At 44.9% G+C, this 19,121-nt stretch overlaps 1 protein-coding gene across 4 annotated transcripts in view; it reads right to left on the bottom strand.

The window, feature by feature from the left end:
- The window catches only part of ep300b (EP300 lysine acetyltransferase b), a 155,494-nt gene that overhangs the window by 71,309 nt on the left and 65,064 nt on the right, over positions 1-19,121 (bottom strand). For all 4 annotated transcript variants that reach the window (XM_084328213.1, XM_084328214.1, XM_084328215.1 and 1 more), the window contains exons 10-15: positions 17,199-17,361; positions 15,915-15,992; positions 14,094-14,176; positions 8,526-8,678; positions 3,899-4,576; positions 3,409-3,657 (exon numbers count right to left, since the gene is read on the bottom strand). In XM_084328213.1, the coding sequence (XP_084184339.1) occupies positions 3,409-3,657; positions 3,899-4,576; positions 8,526-8,678; positions 14,094-14,176; positions 15,915-15,992; positions 17,199-17,361 (1,404 nt within the window). The remainder of the gene's footprint in view (positions 1-3,408; positions 3,658-3,898; positions 4,577-8,525; positions 8,679-14,093; positions 14,177-15,914; positions 15,993-17,198; positions 17,362-19,121) is intronic.

The following is a 19,121-nucleotide window of genomic DNA, read 5'->3' as shown; positions in this document are numbered from 1 at the left end:
ATGCTTGGCGGGTAGATTCTTCCCATCTACCCGCCACTGGCCGGTGAGTAAAAAAGTTAATTTCGCTCCCTGGGTGTGTGTCTGGAGTCCCGCGACAATATGAAAGTGCCGGACGCATTTCCCAGACGCACCGAGATCGACTTGTCCATTTCCAGTTTGGTAACTCGCCGATCATCCACCAGGCGGCAGCATTGAAGCGTTGCAGAGTTGTGCAGGCTCCCACTGCATCAGACCAGGCTGCGTAAATATTAAAGGCAACCAACTTGTGTTCAGCTTTTCTCTGATTGGCCACGACCCCACGCCGCTAGCCCGCCCCCTTTTGCCGCGAGTGCGGCAGGAACCTTCAAGTTCCCTGGTGCAAAATAAATCTGGTAGTTCGTTTATGACGTTAATTAATAATAAACACTGTTAGGACTCTTAATAATAAACACTGTTAGGACTATCTGACTCTTAATAATAAACACTGTTAGGACTATCTGACTCTTAATAATAAACACTGTTACAGTGTTAGGACTATCTCGATTCACGCGTCACTACTGTAACTAGAAACTCTGGGTGTCACTGTACATCAGTGTGGAACTGTAAGCTGTAACGTTATGCGTTATTTCGCGTTTTTAACGTCATAAACCAACGCACTACCAGATTCACTCGTCACTGTACATCAGTGGAGGCTGCTTGCTGAAGCGCCAGCGGGGCGATGCGGTGGTTTGTCCCCAGCTTCCGTGCGCCGCCGCCGGCTTGACTCGGTCCAGCTCCAGCAGCAGCGGCCGTGCTCCGTTGTAGAACGAAGCCCTTCAATGACAGAGCTCTCATATTTTGCGAATGCATAAACTATATCTTAAAGTATGGCTATGTGTCTAATATGGCTGTCGCTTATCAATGACTTCGCGACAGCCATATTAGACACATAGCCATAATTTAAGATATAGTTTATGCATTCGCAAATATGAGAGCTCTGTCATTGAAGTGGGTGGTGGCAGTGTAACAGCGTTCACCCTGATGTAAAGTAGCGATTTTTATTGTTTTGTCATGACAACCCAATTACATAATCCAACATATGTGTAAAGAAACAACATATTCCAGTTAACGGTATATTTTTTAATGATTCATTACGGTATAAATTAGGTTAACTGGAGCTGTGAAGGCTGCTTGCTGAAGCGCCAGCGGGGCGATGCAGTGGTTAGTCCCCGCCTTCCGTGCGCCTGATGTAAAGTAGCGATTTTTATTGTTTTGTCATGACAAACCAATTACATAAGCTGGCTCTCATATTTGCGAATACAACAGCGTTCACCCTGATGTAAACAAAACAAGTCATTGGGAAGCGGCGCAACTCTCTGCCGCGCGGTCACGCAACTCTATGCCGCGCGGCAGCGCGGTCACGTGGCCGTGTGGCCAATCAGAGAAACGCTGAACGAAAGGCTGAACACAAGTTGGTTGCCTTTAATATTCACGCGACCAGGCTCCGTGAGGGAATTATGAATAACATGGCGAAAAAATGAAATATGATCTCAATAACGTCGTACGCCGTGAAATGGCAGAATTCGCATGAACTTGAAACACGTCGTAAGCCGTTTCCGGCGTGGGATGTGTTAAAGGAACACGTCACCATTTTGGCAAATTAGCTTATAGTCTTCTCCAGAGAGAGACAAGAAGATAGATACCAGTTTCCTCTCTGTGCGTTCAGTAGATGCATGTTAGCCTAGCTTAGCACAATGAATGGAAGCGGACATGACCGGTTAGCCTTCGGGAGAGGTGTTAGTTGGACAATTCCTAGGCTAACCAGTCATGACCGCTTTCATTCCATAATTTCATTGAGATGTAATTAACATAAGGATTCATTGATGTCACTGGAGGACAAATTCGAACTCATAAAACTCAATAACTGTCAAACTAAATTAATGAGTACAAAACAGTTTACAGTTTTAGGATATGTGAGAGATTATGTACATAATAAATTAAGATTGTTTTTGGTGAAGTGCCCCTTTAAGTTTGTGTTTGGCAAATCTGTGTATCAGCTGGTCACAGAGAATTGATTCATCTCAACTTCTAACGTTAAAACAGATTGTATTACTTTTTGTTTTGGCCTCTTCGCGGAGTTCTCACGCCAAGCGGTTGTGTCCTAGTTTTGAATTACAACCTTTATTTAAGCAGCAAACATTTCAAGAAGGCCCCGTCTTGAGTTACTGTGAAGAAAATAAATGTCCAGCTTCAGGAGAGAGCGGCACATGTTCACAAATATTGCCTGAAGGGCCTTGAGGGGAACAACATGGTGACTCTTCAAATGGGTGGCATGCGTTCCATACCATTATTTTGAAACAATTCCTTCCCATTATTGTAATATATGACGTTTACTTCCCATATCACCATAGTATCAAATGTGAAGTTTGAAAACATTCCAATGATACCACTTTAATTCCTCCTTTTGGGAGGAATAGCTGGAAACATGAGGCACTCGTTTCACAACCTTTAAGCGCAGCCAGCCGGTCAGGCACGCAGTCAGGCCCTGCTCCATCACCCCCCTAGAGCTCACACCTGCTGCCAATCAGACCTGATGTCCAGACTCCCGCACGCCGAGAGCATGCATACCTGAAGCCAATCACACCTGATGTCCAGACTCCCGCACGCAGAGAGCATGCATACCTGAAGCCAATCACACCTGATTACAAGGTTCAGAGCTTTTCAACGGAATTGCGTTGCTAGGGGACCGGCTCGCGCCCAAGTGTATTTCAGCTTATTATTAACAAACATTGCAACGGGGAATAATCCTAGACCCATTTAAAGGGTTTATGTTGTCAAGTTTAAAAAGGAATAGAATGCAAGGTCTAGAAGTGCTCCCTGTGCACAAGTCTAGAATGCACATCTCTATCTCTCCCTTCAATTACCTTCCCGTCTTCTCTCAGTCATAGGTCTGAACTACTAGTGAGGTTGGAGTAATGACTTAGAATATTTCATGCATTACATCTGGTATGAATCCGTCTCGAGTGCAAAGGTGTGGTTTCTCCCAGACTTTATGCTTGCGACAATTATACTAATCCTTTTCCACAATTAGCAATTAGCCTACTGTCTTCTCAGGTCTTCTAACTTATGCTTTATGTCAAGGACAAATGAAAAGTTCAGCAAGTAGCCTCATTGTGACAGTGGCATTCCAAATGCGTTGTACCGTCAATCATACCTAAATGTTTGCTTTAATCTAAAATAAATGTTTTACTCCTCACACGTGATTGAAAAAATATATGCCTCTCGCATGTCGTTTGTTGATATTTCCGTGTTGGTGATGAACTCTCGAGTTCCCAAGTAGTATTTACTGCTGCTGTGAATGTTAGTAATAATAAGTAATAAACTGATAGCTGCCATTCTCTCTCCCCACATGATGAAAATACAGCAAAAGAGCCCTGCTGACTATCTCACCTCTGGCTTCTCCTCCATCTTGATGTCGGGCTGTCCCTTGCCCATCTTCCCCGAGACCTTGCTGTCTTCCTGGGTGTCGGCCTCATCCTCGTCCTCGTCCTGCTTCTTCACCTCCATCTTGACCTCTCCCTGGCTGGCCGCAGGGCCGTCTGCTGAGGCCACCTGGGAGCTGGGATCAGCCGCGCTGCTACTCACTGAGGCTGGAGTGGAGACCTGACCGTCCGCCGTCAGAGAGGACTTCTGTGACAGCTGGGGGGGGGGGGGGGGGGGAGAGAGAGTGGAGATAGAGAGCAAGACAGAGAAGAAGCTTGAGGTTAGATCAGACAGTGTGTAAACAGAAAAAAAGGAAGGAACACACTCATTTGTTTGCTTTCAGTATATTAAAATGGCATAAAGCCTTGAAAGGGTTAAACAAGAGTCAAAACTGGGAGGGGGAGGGGGAGCAGTCAGAAGCCGGCGGGGAGGGGGGGTTGCTGGGGGTCCTACTCACTGGGGTCCGCGGAAGCTGTCCATGAGCATTCTGCGTAGGCACTGATAGAGCCTGTCCTGCCTGGGGGCCTGTGGGAGTCCCACCTCCAAGTGTCGGCTGCTGGATCTGATTGGCCTTCTCAGAGTTCATCCCTTGACCCATTGGCTGCTGCTGTGAAGCTTGTTGTTGTTGTTGTTGTTGTTGTTGTTGTTGTTGTTGCTGTTGTTGCTGCTGTTGTTGCTGCTGTTGTTGTTGTTGTTGTTGTTGTTGTTGTTGTTGCTGCTGTTGTTGCTGTTGTTGTTGTTGTTGTTGTTGTTGCTGCTGCTGCTGCTGTTGTTGCTGCTGCTGTTGTTGTTGCTGCTGCTGCTGCTGCTGGGGGGGCTGCGGAGGGGGTAGCTGGGGTGGGTTGGGCGTGTGGGGCTGTGGGGTTTGCGAGCGAGGTAACGTGGGGGGTGTCTGGTGGGGCTGGGGCGTGAGGCTGCGTGCTGGCGAGGGGGAGTTCTGTCTCATAGGGGGGCAGTGAGGGTGGGAGTTTGGCTGTGTGGAGTTGGAGGACGGGGGCAGGTTAGACAGGGGGCCTCCACCTACACTACCAGGCCCCATGGAGCCTACTGGGGCCCCGGGGCCTGTGGCGGTAGAGCCTGCCTGGGCTGCAGGACTGCCAGCTGGGAGGGAGGGAGGTGTGGGCATCTGGTTGGGCTAGAGGAGACAGGACAGACAGAGCTGGTCACAACCACAGAATGACATCTTTTGACCACCCCAATCTGGTCAAATGGTTTTTTACCAACTTTCTATAGGAAACTTCAAAATGCTCGTTCATGAATGTCAATGATTTTGTGAGAAAGAAGAGTAGGGAAAAATCTGTTAACTCATTCAACGCCAGACCCGATGATAGTCGGGTTAACTCGCCGACCGTTCAGCGGCAATCACGAGTATAGTTTTTTTTTTTTTATTATTATTTATTTAATTTATAGCATTTTCAGCTTTTTTGGTCAACGCAGGACCTTTTGGCCACGCAGGACCGACAGCAGCCACGCAGGACCGATAGAGGAGAGAGGGTGAAACGGGAGGAGAAGAGGGGAAGACATGCGGCATATGGCTACCGGGTCGGGGAATCGAACCCGGGGCGACCACTTCGCGCTTTGTGGTGTGCTACTGGAGCGCCTAGTATAGTTGGGTTTTAATCGTTATTTCTTTTATTAGCGATATCCATTCATTTCCATCCATCCAGCCTGATGTTATCGTTGGAAATGGGTCTGAGCTCGCAAAAGGGCAAATACCGCCGCCTACGACTTCCAGCTGGTATTGCACTCCATTGGGAATGGTGTAGTTTCTTTTCTGGGACGATCCGAGCCGTGCGGGCAGGGTTTAAATACTCAGACGAGGTAGGTCTATACAACGATGGCATGAAACAGTAACCCCGCCCCCCCCGCCCGCCCATATGTAACGGTCGGTAATGTGGTACGGACCTCCACGAGCAGTATTTGGAATGGCAATCAGATAATTGGATTATTTCTTTTGCATTACATCAGATACAAGGTAAGAACACTAGATATAAATTTGATCGTTGATCTGATATTTATTTCTACCCCGATCTAGGCTGTCTCTGTGTGGCTGTGTGCCATTGGGTGCAGGAGGTGGGGGGCGCCGCGGTCCAGGGCTCTTTTCATTCTTGCACGAGGAAGGATAATAATGATGATCTAGCATTGATTTCAGGAAGATTCGATAATCAGGCAAAAAATGACAACGTGTTTAGTGTATTCCACTAAAGGGCTATTATCGCGTCTTTTCCTGGAATTACTAAGAATCACCAAAACTATACTCATATTCAGAACGGTATCAAACGGAAATGTACCGATGAAAAAGCAATCCGTTTTGTACATGTTGACTGGAAGCAACTCACTGATAATCGACGGGTGTATTAGACCCATAGCTATAATTTAAGATATATTTTAAGCACTCGCAAATCTCGCAGTCCCCCCATTGATTAAAGCGGTGGCGTTCCAGCGCCCTCTCGCACACTTAAGTGATGGCGCAGAATGAGTTAATGACAGCTATATTGTTCACGTATCACGTTCATATTGATAACATAAATAGAATATCATGAAGGGACAGCAGATTTAAAATGGTGTAAATCTGACAAAGCCTTTACACAACATTTCCTGTTCACCTGTGTTTTTGAAAAGTTCGATTGGATCTGGTGACAATTTGTTTTGGCCTATCTATCCAACTATCAAAATTATACATATTTAACCCCTTAAGCCCGATCGGCTCTGTACCGGGCCGAGATTTATTTCACGTCATAAATAGATCAATACAGTCCATATTAAGTAATGTTGCGTTAAAGAGTAAAGACCCTAACCCTATCAAAACAGCAGTCAAAGCACGTTTGTTTACCAATGATTTTAAGGGTTATTAGCTAAATATGAGCTTATAAAAAATCTCTGCGCATTGCACTAGAAAACGGACGATTTAGACGCAAGGACAGGAAAGCAGTCATGAAATCGTTGTAGTCCTAAGAAAGAGGAGACCCAGGGCTTTCGATGGATGTCTACATTTCATAAGACTACACAACCCAGCTCACACCAACCATTTTTCTCGTACAAATATTGATGTGAAAATCATGTTTATATCTCACAGGCCGAACAAACCTCAACGTTATTACCATAAAATACAACGTATATTGTTTCTTTACCTTTCTGTGAACGTCTAGGAAAAATCCAGGACGCAATCCGCAAGAAAATTGGCGAAGCTATGGACATTATACAAAAGTAACTGTATTTACAGTAGATTTCATTCACGGTCTTTGCTGCCCTGTAACGGGCGCCTGATGGTACTAAATCCAGAATTGGAAAGAGGAGATTTGGCCCGATCCATAGATGTATGACATGGCCATAATAAGGTAATTTAGAGGCCTGATATTCTATATTCATATTTAAAATGGCATGTGTCCGGATGGCAAAATTCAGTACTGAATTTATTCCTTTATTCATTTGCGTAGATTTTTTTGTACACTTGATCTCAAGAAGGTGCTGAATGAGCTCAGTGGAAATTTTCCACGTCTGGTCAATGAAGGATCTTCCACAAACGTGACAGTCGGGGTACCGTAAATCCTCTAATAGAGGAGGGACCTCCAATAAAGGAGGGGCCTCTTATTATGGCCGGGTGGTTTGATGCATTTAGACAAACACAGGCCGGTCTCTAATATAAGGTCGCAAAAAATAGTATTTAAAAAAAATGTCGTGCCATGATATAGAATGAGATAAACTCTTGCCAATGGAAATCAAGTGCTGCCTCCCGCTACACTGACTACTGTACATTAACGTTTCCCTCTGGTTAGCTTTAGCGCTAGCCGCTAGCTAACGTTGTCATAATATCTAGGTCTGTGGTGTCAGCTGGATGACGTTGACTTCGTTTGCAAACGTTAACGTTCGCTATCTATATGGCGTTGGCAGACGAGGCTGGCGTTGTCCAGTTGACACACAGATCATGCTGCTATGATAACGTTAGTAGCTAAAGCTACTGCATGTCAACAACTCGATTCGACTGAGGAAGTCGAGAAGGTACCACATGCTAAACCGTCCCCGGACCCGCAACCTAGTATAGACAGTTCCAACTTCAGTGTGTGAATTACGTTAATCCGACAATTACTCAACTGCACTCAATATTTAAATACCAATGCTAGTCTAAATAAATGTAGACAGACAATGTACGTATTAAAAATAATAATAATAATAATAATAATAATAATAATAATAATAATAATAATAATAATAATAATAATAATAATAATAATAATGCAATAAAAGTCTGAAAATGAAGGGATTATGTCCATGAGTGTCATTTTTAGAAATTAAGGCCTGCCTCTTATATAAGCCTCTCTCTAATAAAGGCCTGGTGCTCTTTGCAGCTGAGGTAAATAGAAGACCCGTCCTATATTTGAGGATTTACGGTAAGTACATAATATCCTGACACTGTTGTATTATGGGATGTTCAATAGTAGAAACAAAATTAGCTCAAAACTTTGTGGTTCTACTAGGGCTGGGCGATATGGCCAAAATATCATATCACAATATGTTTCATGGTTTTGACATTATTTCATTTTCTAGTACAAATTATAATGTCAATGTTACAATGACACATTTTTATGCGTTCATGTTGTAATACAATTGTCATGGTGCTATCATTCAAAATAGTAATAAAAAAAAAAGTTTTATACTACTGCAAGGAACGGAAGTATCTTTTACAATATGTACACATCGTGGACAATGGTATTGTAAAAATCCATACCATGACAGTATAACTTCATATTGTGTATAGCTTCCAGCCCTGGTTACTACCATTAAGTATTTTGTAGGGTTATGCGTTTGTGCTGAATGCCGATTCATTGTTTTTCCATGTCGTCGCTGTTGGATGAAAACCCCTTATCTCCATTATTCTGGGAATTAATGTTTGCATGGTTCTCTGTGAGCCAGTTTCATGACCCTAGGACCTACGACACATTGAAAACCCAATGTATGAATTTGAAAACGACTGTTTTTCTGAATTCCTGAAAAGTTCTCCTTTTGGAGATAAGTGGTTTTCATCCGACAGCATGAAATATGAATATGCTACATGACTGTAGCTCTCCTGCTAAAGCCATCCTCACCTGAGGCATTCCTCCCTGGCCTCCTGGTTGGCTCATGCCAACAGGGCCAGGACCGAGCCCTGGGCCGGAACCAGGAAATGGGCCTGGGGGGAGGTACTGGTTCTGCAGCTGGCCGACGTTGGGCTGACCCATTCTAGGTGCTCCCATACCCATCTGGAGATTAGAAAATACGTAAACAAGAGGACATGTCTGAGGTTTAGTCTTATGTGGATCAGCAGGATTATGGTAAACACTATCTTAGTACACAGATCTATGCTTAAAGTTTAATCGTATGTGGCTCAGGAGTAGAGTAGGCTACACTGTATTTCAGTAGACCAGGGGTCGCCAACCTTTTTATTAACTCTTTGGGCACCAAAAACGAGTATACTCGTGTTTCGTCGCCAACGATTGGATCCTTTGATCTTTTTCCTTTGATCCCCATTCTAAACACTCGCTCGGAGCTACCTGGGTCTCCCTGGCACAGCTGCCTATGTTGGAATTGCAATGACGATCGAATCCTGCCAGGTGGCAGTATCGCCAAAATATTTTACTTGGGATATAAGTTGTCTTCCAGTACTGAGTTACCTCCGGCTGCTTCTTCCTCAGAGTGGATCAGGACATAGCAATCGGTGGAAGATTTGGTGCCTCAGACCTATTCTTTGAGTTGTTCCGATACCAGTATTGGAAATGCCTCCGATACTGCCTAAAATGCTGGTATAGGTATCGGTGAGTACCCTCTAATTTTGCGCTCCGATACCATATGACGTAATTTATCAACAACACGTGCGGTCTGCTGAGTGAGCATTATAAAACAAACGTGTTTTTAATCGACGTGAATTAAATGCTATCGTCCCGAGAGAGGGGTGTTGACGGGGAGCTCTGATGGGTTCGCTTGCTGGTGTTATTAGCATTAGCTGAAGAGCTAACCGAAAAGCTAGTTTTAGTTTTAACGTTACCTTGGCTAAAGTTGGGGCTATTCATAATCCAGCAATAATGGCTGCAGACCTGCAAGCAAAGTACAGCAAGTTGGCACAGGAGTATTCCAAGGTAAATAACTTTTTCAACAGTAACGTTATATTGTCTTGTTTCCATCTAACGTTAGCTCATGCTAACCTAGCTCACGCTAACGTGGTCACTGATCGACCTCTCGCACACAATTAATGACATGTTGCGGACAGCCATATCGGTGACAATGTTTAGCTTTTAGTGCTAAATGATAAGAGTCTGAGGCGGAGTCTCAAAAGAGAATGTTGAATATTTATTGTGCAAAAATCACAACAGAGCCTCTACTACTAACTGAAGTTACCGGAGCCTTCTGGAGTGCAACAACATATAATGTCCGTGCGGAATCAATGTCCCAACTAGGGCTGTCTTAAATACTTCGAAGCTTCGTTAGATGGCATGAGCTTCGAACATAAAAAAAAATCGAAATGTAAAAAATTTATTTTACATTTTCTTTGCCTCCAAAATGCATCTCCAAGGGAATATTCCTTGGAGTTGTACACGACGGCGACGCCACACAAAACATTAATAAGGCTATGCCTATGCTGCTATGACTAATGTGTTACCAAGTTGGCTAATTTAATTGTAATCATCTGCTTTTGTAGGTGCATTGTCTGATATAATTATAAATTAAATGTAATATAATTGTTTGCTTGATAGACGAAGGTTGCAACATAATTATGTAATGTCATGTCGTTGGCTGTGAGAGCAGCCCCACTGCACCCAGGCAGCGCAGCCGAGTGAAACCTTGTTGGCTGCGTCACAGTCATGAAAGGGGCTACTTAATTAATTAATCCAATCCACTTTATTTATAGAGCACATTTTAAAACAACAAAGTTTACCAAAGTGCTGTACAAGTCCCACAACATAAGATACAAATAAATAAAAATAAATATTGTACTTGTTTTTTTCTCGAAGCTTCGAATTAAAATCGAAGCTCGGCCCCGAAGCTTCGATTGCAAAAAAAAAGCTTCGAAGGTCAGCCCTACAACCATTCCGTGGGTGAACTCATTGAGATAGTTGTCAATTAATGATACTAATACTAATCTATACAATCACCTGTTGAATAAATACCATTACTTTATAGTTATTACTAAAAAACAGTATATATAAAACAGTAGCTGTAAAAATGCACTGGTATCGGATCAGTATCGGTATCGGGCGATACCCAAAGCTTGGGTATCGGAATCCGATCGGGAAGGAAAAAATGGTATCGGAACATCTTTCTTTCCCGTATGGTAGCCATGCCCAATATACACGAGTAATTGCGATCGCCATGGGACGACTGGGATTTATTCATTTTAGAGTACCTTCTGACTGAGGTAAGGTCCATCTTAGGTAACCTGCTGGTATTTCTTTTACCTAAAACATGCTTCTGTACCGATCACAGTGTCGTATTTTACCGGACCTAAAACATGCTTTTGTTAACGATCGCAGTTTCGAGTTAAAACGACCCATCCCCCCCTTGATGATTTAGTGAAGACACATATGTATATGGTATATACACCTTTGATTTGTATTTGGAGTTTCAGGCGAGCAACCCGAATGATTTGGGCATAATGCATATAACAAGTCATATCTCACGATCTATGAAAAAAGATTATTTTGGAAAGGGGCGATGTTTAGCATGGAATAGAGCACAAACTACAGTATGTAGAAATTAACTGGTTAGTCGGTGTTGGACTATGAACAATGCCTGTCAAATGAGCCATACTATCGTCTCCATAGCTATAATACAGAACACACGATGGGTCCGCAAACATTGTTAAAATGGTCAATAACGCTGGCGCCATTGAGTAGAGATGGGAAAACAGCGTGGTGGTCAATGAGTTAATAAAAATAATAATAAGCTACTCATTATATTCCCTTTTGTGGGCTAAATATATCAACTAAACAGCAAACATTGTATGAATTATACCAATCCATGTAACAATCGTCTGAAGCTTTCAGACTACATAGTTAATGTATGATTCATCCATTTTTTTATTTCAGCGGACTGTAGTAGTTACTGTAGTCTGGCTTATTCATAGTTGTGTAACTAGTGACTAATGTGCTCTCTGCTGATTTTGTTGCATCTCCCTCTACACCAAATCTCTAGGTAACATTATCACGTCTCATGCCTTCTCGTATCATTGCTATGCCGATAATACCCAACTCTTCCTCTCCTTTCCTCCCTCAGATATCCATGTCTCCGCCTGGATGACAACCAACCACCTCAAACTGAACCTAAGCCAAACAGAATTGCTTCACCTGCCGGCCAAATCCTCCCCACTGACCAACCTTTCCATCACAGTGGAAAATGTAGCCTTGGCCTCGTCCCCAACCGCCAAGAACCTTGGTGTAGTCCTTGATGATCGGCTGAACTTCTCTGCTCACATCGCCGCAATGACCAAGACCTGCAGATTCCTCTGTCCTGAGCAATGTCAGAAGGATCCGCCCCTTCCTAACAAAAGAAGCCACTCAACCAGTGTGCGATCCATATCAGGATCTTTGGGAGAGCGGGGGGGGGGGGGGGGGGGGTTGGTCAGGCGCAAAAAAAAAAATCAGAGTGTTTCCCTGAGTCTCGCAACTGCCGTGAGAGAGAGAGAGAGACGCCCGCCCGCGGAGCGAGAGAGAGAGAGAGGGGGGGAGAGAGAGAGAGACGCCCGCGGAAAGCGAGAGAGAGACGCCCGCGAGAGAGAGAGAGAAAGGAGAGAGAGAGAGAGTCCAGCTCACTGCACTGCCGCGGAGAGAGAGAGAGAGAGAGAGAGAGGCTCCAGCTCACTGCCGCGGAGAGAATTACATTTGTTTTTCTTGCAGTTTTATTAAAAGTCACTCCTCATCTCCAGTAGTAAAAAAATTCAACATTATCGCCACCGACCTGTCCTGTCCTGATGGTCTGCCCAATTCTCAAAATCTGCATGTCACAGAAGTAGTCCCCGCAGCAAGTTGCTTCGTCTTCTTTGTAAAATCAAAATTGGTTAGAAAAACTTTCGACATTATCCTGGATGCGTGTGTCTATTTGTGCCTGCAGAGTGCAGACTGCAGTGCAGCGCCGCCACGCTCCGAATGGTGAACGCAAGAATAGCATGCATGTTCCATGCGTATTACGAGTAGGGTATATCTGCAGTGCCGCCCGCAACCTATTGTCTATTACGGTGAATTTGTGCAGAAATCATTTATACATCAAAATAGCATTTATTTTCAGTAATTTAGAGACCCCCCAAAGATTCACAAATCATGTATTCAGGTGAGCTGATGTCTGATCTAAGGGAGCCATGGCTCACCGAGCTCCCCTCCTGGATCGCACCCTGCACTCAACTCCTTGTCCAATCAACTCATGTCTCGCCTCGACTACTGCAATGTAGGGCTGAACAATTAATCGATTTAAAATCGAAATCGCGATTTGGAATGATGCAATTAGCAAATCGCAAAAAAGAAAAAGAAATTTATTATTGCAAATTATTATATATATTATTTAAAAAAAAATTAACCAGGAAGTCCCATTGAGATACAAGATCGGTTTGGGAGAGGGAGGTAAGGGGTTTTAGATTGTGTGTTGTGAAGTTTAGACTTCAGAGAGGGAGAGTAAAGTACAGAAAAGAAGGTACCGTTGGGTACCGGTATCGATTCCCAGGTAAAAAGAAACATTTTCAGGCTCGGTGTCCCAAAAAGACCCACGCGTAGGCCCGATGCAAGCCGCATTTTACAATAAACCTCTGTGGGGCTGCTTAAAAAATATATATATTATAATCGCAAATGTTTTAAATCTTTTTATATAATCGCAAATGTAATCGCAATATCCGTCAGAAAAATCGCAATTAGATTTCCCAAAATCGTGCAGCCCTACTGCAATGCACTGCTCCCTGGTCTACCAACCACCGCCACCAAGCCTCTTCAACTCATCCAGAACGCAGCCGCCCGTTTGATCTCTAACCTACCAAAATCAGCCCATGTAACCTCACTTCTCAGGGACCGGCAATGGCTCCCCATAGCCGCATGAATCCGCTTCAAGGTCCTCGACCTGGCATATTGCGCAGCGAAGGGAACGGCCCACGCCTACCTCCGGTCAATGGTCTCCAACTACACACCCTCAAGACCCCTCCTCTCTACATCCTCTGGCCGCCTCAGACCTACTCCTATCGGAGCTCTGCGAGGGTCATCAAAGAGAAGCCGCCTATTCTCGGTCCTTGCTCCACAATGGTGGAATGAACTTCCAATCACAATTAAGACAGCCGAATCCCGTCCAATCTTTCGCTGTTGACTAAAAACACACTTCTTAAATCAATATCTGAAATGAAGAAAAAAGAAAAAAATGCACTAACCTTCTTACTGTCCTACACTACCATGCACTCCTCTTACTATACTAATATGTGTTATGTCTATGCACTCAATACTGCAGCACCCAAGTTTCAGCACTGTTTGATCATTGTTACTCAGCTGAAAGAGTTGTACCCTTCCTACCGACTTGTCGTACAGAACATGCAAGTCGCTTTTTTAGCTTTGGTCAGCTAAATGACAAAATGTAAATGTAATAATACACATCACAACATGACGCAACTAAAAGTTGAGATGAATTATAGTTTGCAAAAACACAGTAATGCCAACCTGGTTCATTGGAGCGAGAGGAAGAGGAGGCGTTGACCTTTGACCTAACGACTGCATGCCCATCTGACCAAACTGGTTCATCCCTAGAGAGAGATAGACACAGACAGACAGAGACAGACAGACGGGGAGAGAGCGAGAGAAATAGAAAGAGAAGATGAATAAAAAACGTGTAGAATAAAAGGTTATTTAGAGCAACAGTGAAACATTTCACATCACACCTTCATGTTGATGGTATAGTTGTGATTTCTGGAACCCTAGCCCTATTTCTTACTTACCAATGACGTCGGGAGAGAGTCCTTTCTGAGTACAATCCATGCTGTTCCTCATACTAGCTCCGGATAGTCAATGGGGTCGAGCTCCTGTACAAGCTGACTTGAGGCTCACTCAAATCTACTTTGTGCATTGCACTGTGAGCCTCAGTCAGCTTACTTTGCATTGGTTTGTGGCTAACTATCCAGAGCTAGTATGAGGAGCAGCATGGATTGTGCCGAGAAATGATTCAACCAATCAATATGATCAGAACTATCCCTTTAACTCACAAATGAGGATTTGTCCACTATTTAATGACCATTTTGTGTGGTCTGTGTGTGTGTGCGTGAGCGTGTGTGTATTAGGGGGCTTTCTCACTCAACATCGGGGTCGAATCAGCTCCGTGGCGTCCTCATTCCGAGTTCCGTGCCGAACCCCCCCCCCCCCCCCCCCCCCCCCCCCTCTAGTTTGTGTACACACTTCAGTCTTTGTGCGCTCTGGGTTTTGTTTACGGTTTGAGCTTGTAAGCTTGCCGTAGTCGATGATGTCACGCTCGAAATGTAAACACAGGAAGTGTTAACACGGAGACTGGATGCTGATATAAAGAAACAAATAACTAATAAATATGAAGTTATATTTGAACCTCTGTTATCAAGCCTCGTCAATATAACCCACCCCCCTTTTCTCACGAATGGAACTCTGTTGTAGAGTCCGCTTTTGATCGTTTTGCAGGGTTAACAACAACACTAAGCTAACGGCTAACGCTAGTTAGCTTAGCCTTTTACTAGTAACATTGCTCGCATCGATTATATTGAATGTCATTGATCTACTGGTCGACCACGGCCGACTGGTTGGGCACCACTGGTCTAATAGAAATAAATGCATTCGAACAAGAAAGTATAGTAGACAGCATAGTAGACGCTAGTTAGCTTAGCCTGTTCAGAAGCTAACATTATCCCATCGCTTGTGGCAATTATATTGCATGTCATTGATCTACTGGTCGACCACGGCCGACTGGTTGGGCACCACTGGTCTAATAGAAATAAATGCATTCGAACAAGAAAGTATAGTAGACAGCATAGTAGACGCTAGTTAGCTTAGCCTGTTCAGAAGCTAACATTATCCCATCGCTTGTGGCAATTATATTGCATGTCATTGATCTACTGGTCGACCACGGCCGACTGGTTGGGCACCACTGGTCTAATAGAAATAAATGCATTCGAACAATGTATAGACATAGCAATGGCAAACAAAATTGCCAGGCCTAATGCGAGCCAGGGAAGTGTTGCGCTTTGTGCTTTGTAACGTGGCTTCATGTTTTCATCCACTGAGCTGTGAGGCTCCACATGCGACGTTGTGTGTGTCACGCCCCCCGCCCCCACTAGTGCGCACCTGAGACCACCTATTTCACCGGCCCAGGTTCAGCGCCCCCGGGGACGAATCAGCGGGGGGCGGGGACGGGGGACAGCGTTCTCACTCAGACAGACACACCCTTTTCTGATGCGAGCCGGGTCTGATTGGACCCAGAGCAGTGAGTGAGAAAGGGCCCTTAGACAGGGCCTAAGGATATACCTGCAGGGTTCTGCATCCTATTGACCATCTGGTTGGGTCCAGTGGGTCGCACCATGGACGGGTCAGGATGGGGACCATCTGAGAGAGAAAGAAAATTCCCATGTTAGGAACAGAGGTCTGGGAGTCTTCTCCAGAGTCAAGACAAGAAGATGGATACTAATTTCCTCTCTGTGCATTCAGTAAAGCTATCCGGCTGCAAGCTAGTCTAGCTTAGCACAAATGAATGGAAGCGGATATGGTATGGGTATGGCGCATTTCCCATAATTATGGCACGTTCCTTTAAGGAGTACATGGTCATGTGACTTGAGCAATGATCCTAGATCAGTACTCCTAATCTTGGAAGTTGTGATAAATACAAAAAATAAACTTTCTTTTGTCTCACTTTTTACCAAATCGCTCCTAATCACTAATTTCTGAATGGATTTTTATGGAATTTGGACATGTACCACACAAGACTTCAGACTTCATGCTATGGACCCAGGGTGTTTCAGCCATACCAATTTTTTGGATATACTACTTCTGAATATTGCAACTACTACAGAAAAACGTGAGTAACAAGTTTTTCTACAACAAATTTTTTCTTTATTGTATCAGACACTTCAGAATGTTATCTTTCAAAAGAGACCAGGCTCATGCATGTGCTATAAGTATAAAGTAGGGATGTCCGATATTATCGGCCTACCGATATTATCGGACGATATTGGCATTAAAATGTGATATCGGAAATTATCTGTAGTATCGGTTTTCAAAAAAATAATATATATATATTTGTTTTACATTTATTTAACCTTTATTTACCCAGGCAAGCAAGTAAGAACAAATTCTGATTTTATTTATTGTCAAAAGTATGCATAATGTTGTGTTAATTCCACGACAAGAGATATGTAATGTTAATTACCTGAAATTATTCCGTTTTTGGGGGGGGACCCTGCATATATCGGTATCGGTTGATATCGGTATCGGAAATTAAGAGTTGGACAATATCGGTATAGGTAAAAAAGGATGCACTTATATCCGTTTGAAGCCATTCGTCAGTGTTTAATCTGTACTCACTAGGGGGCGGCACAGGGGGCATGGTCAGTGTTTAATCTGTACTCACTAGGGGGCGGCACGGGGGGCATGGTCAGTGTTTAATCTGTACTCACTAGGGGGGCGGCACGGGGGGCATGGTCAGTGTTTAATCTGTACTCACTAGGGTGCGGCCCGGGGGGCATGATCAGTATTTAATATGTACTTACTAGGGGGCGGCCCGGGGGGCATGGTCAGTGTTTAATCTGTACTCACTAGGGGGCGGCCCAGGGGGCGGCTGTCCCATGCCGGGGGGGCCCTGTGGCAGCCCCGGCTGGTTGGGCATCATGCCCTGCTTCTGTAGCCGCGTGCGCCTCTTCTCCTCCAGCTCCTTCTGGATCTTGTAGATCTTCTCTGCCAGCAGGTGGTAGTACTCCGCCTGCCAGGACCACCACATGAATTGATGGAGAAGAAGAGAGGAGGATGTTATGGTATTGGCCTGATATAGTAATTAAAAGGGGCACTTTGCCAAAAACAATGCAATTTATTTTGCACATAATCTCACACACATCCAAAAATTCCAAACAGTTTTTCACACATTCATTTAGTTGAGTTTTTGGGAGAAAGTTAGTTTGAATATGGCAACGAGTCATTGGGGTCATTGAATCCTTGTGTTAATTACAGCTTCATAAAATAGTCTATGAGTAATAGCAATACCTCGTCTTATAGGGACTGCTACCTTATCATTTCATTGAGCTGTAATTAACACAGGATCCAATGTCCCTGATGACATCACTGGTACAATATTCAAAAAATGTATTCTCAATAAGTTTGTTTCCCACTGGAGATAGTACCCCCATCAATGGGGGCGAGGTTTGCAGGGATGGCCATCCCTGATTGGTCTAACACACACTGCTGCTTGTGTGTCTGTGTGTCTGTACACCGCTTCATTCATAAAGGTTAAAATGTTAAAAGTAAAGTTAGGCTTTGTTGAATGTTTTTTTTTAAATGACAAGAGAAAAAAAGGGCAGTGGAACAGAGAGAGCAGCATGGTGGAGGTGAGAGAGAGCAGCATGGTGGTGAGAGAGAGAGAGCAGCATGGTGGTGAGAGAGAGAGAGCAGCATGGTGGTGAGAGAGAGCAGCATGGTGGTGGTGAGAGAGAGAGAGCAGCATGGTGGAGCTGAGAGAGAGCAGCATGGTGGTGGTGAGAGAGAGAGAGCAGCATGGTGGAGGTGAGAGAGAGCAGCATGGTGGTGGTGAGAGAGAGAGAGCAGCATGGTGGAGCCGAGAGAGAGCAGCATGGTGGAGATGAGAGAGAGCAGCATGGTGGAGGTGAGAGAGAGAGCAGCATGGTGGAGGTGAGAGAGAGAGCAGCATGGTGGAGGTGAGAGAGAGCAGCATGGTGGAGGTGAGAGAGAGCAGCATGGTGGAGGTGAGAGAGAGAGCAGCATGGTGGAGGTGAGAGAGAGAGCAGCATGGTGGAGGTGAGAGAGAGAGCAGCATGGTGGAGGTGAGAGAGAGAGCAGCATGGTGGAGGTGAGAGAGAGAGCAGCATGGTGGAGGTGAGAGAGAGAGCATGGTGGAGGTGAGAGAGAGAGCAGCATGGTGGAGGTGAGAGAGAGAGCAGCATGGTGGAGGTGAGAGAGAGAGCAGCATGGTGGAGGTGAGAGAGAGAGCAGCATGGTGGAGGTGAGAGAGAGAGCAGCATGGTGGAGGTGAGAGAGAGCAGCATGGTGGAGGTGAGAGAGAGAGCAGCATGGTGGAGGTGAGAGAGAGCAGCATGGTGGAGGTGAGAGAGAGAGCAGCATGGTGGAGGTGAGAGAGAGAGCAGCATGGTGGAGCTGAGAGAGAGAGCAGCATGGTGGAGGTGAGAGAGAGAGCAGCATGGTGGAGCTGAGAGAGAGCAGCATGGTGGTGGTGAGAGAGAGAGAGCAGCATGGTGGAGGTGAGAGAGAGCAGCATGGTGGTGGTGAGAGAGAGAGAGCAGCATGGTGGAGCCGAGAGAGAGCAGCATGGTGGAGATGAGAGAGAGCAGCATGGTGGAGCTGAGAGAGAGAGCAGCATGGTGGAGGTGAGAGAGAGAGCAGCATGGTGGAGGTGAGAGAGAGGGCAGCATGGTGGAGGTGAGAGAGAGAGCAGCATGGTGGAGCTGAGAGAGAGAGCAGCATGGTGGAGCTGAGAGAGAGAGCAGCATGGTG

Source organism: Notolepis coatsorum, assembly GCF_963971535.1.
Source record: "Notolepis coatsorum genome assembly, chromosome: 14".
Lineage (NCBI taxonomy): Eukaryota > Metazoa > Chordata > Actinopteri > Aulopiformes > Paralepididae > Notolepis > Notolepis coatsorum.
Note: the sequence above shows the minus strand (reverse complement) of the source record. Positions and strands in the feature narration are given on the sequence as shown.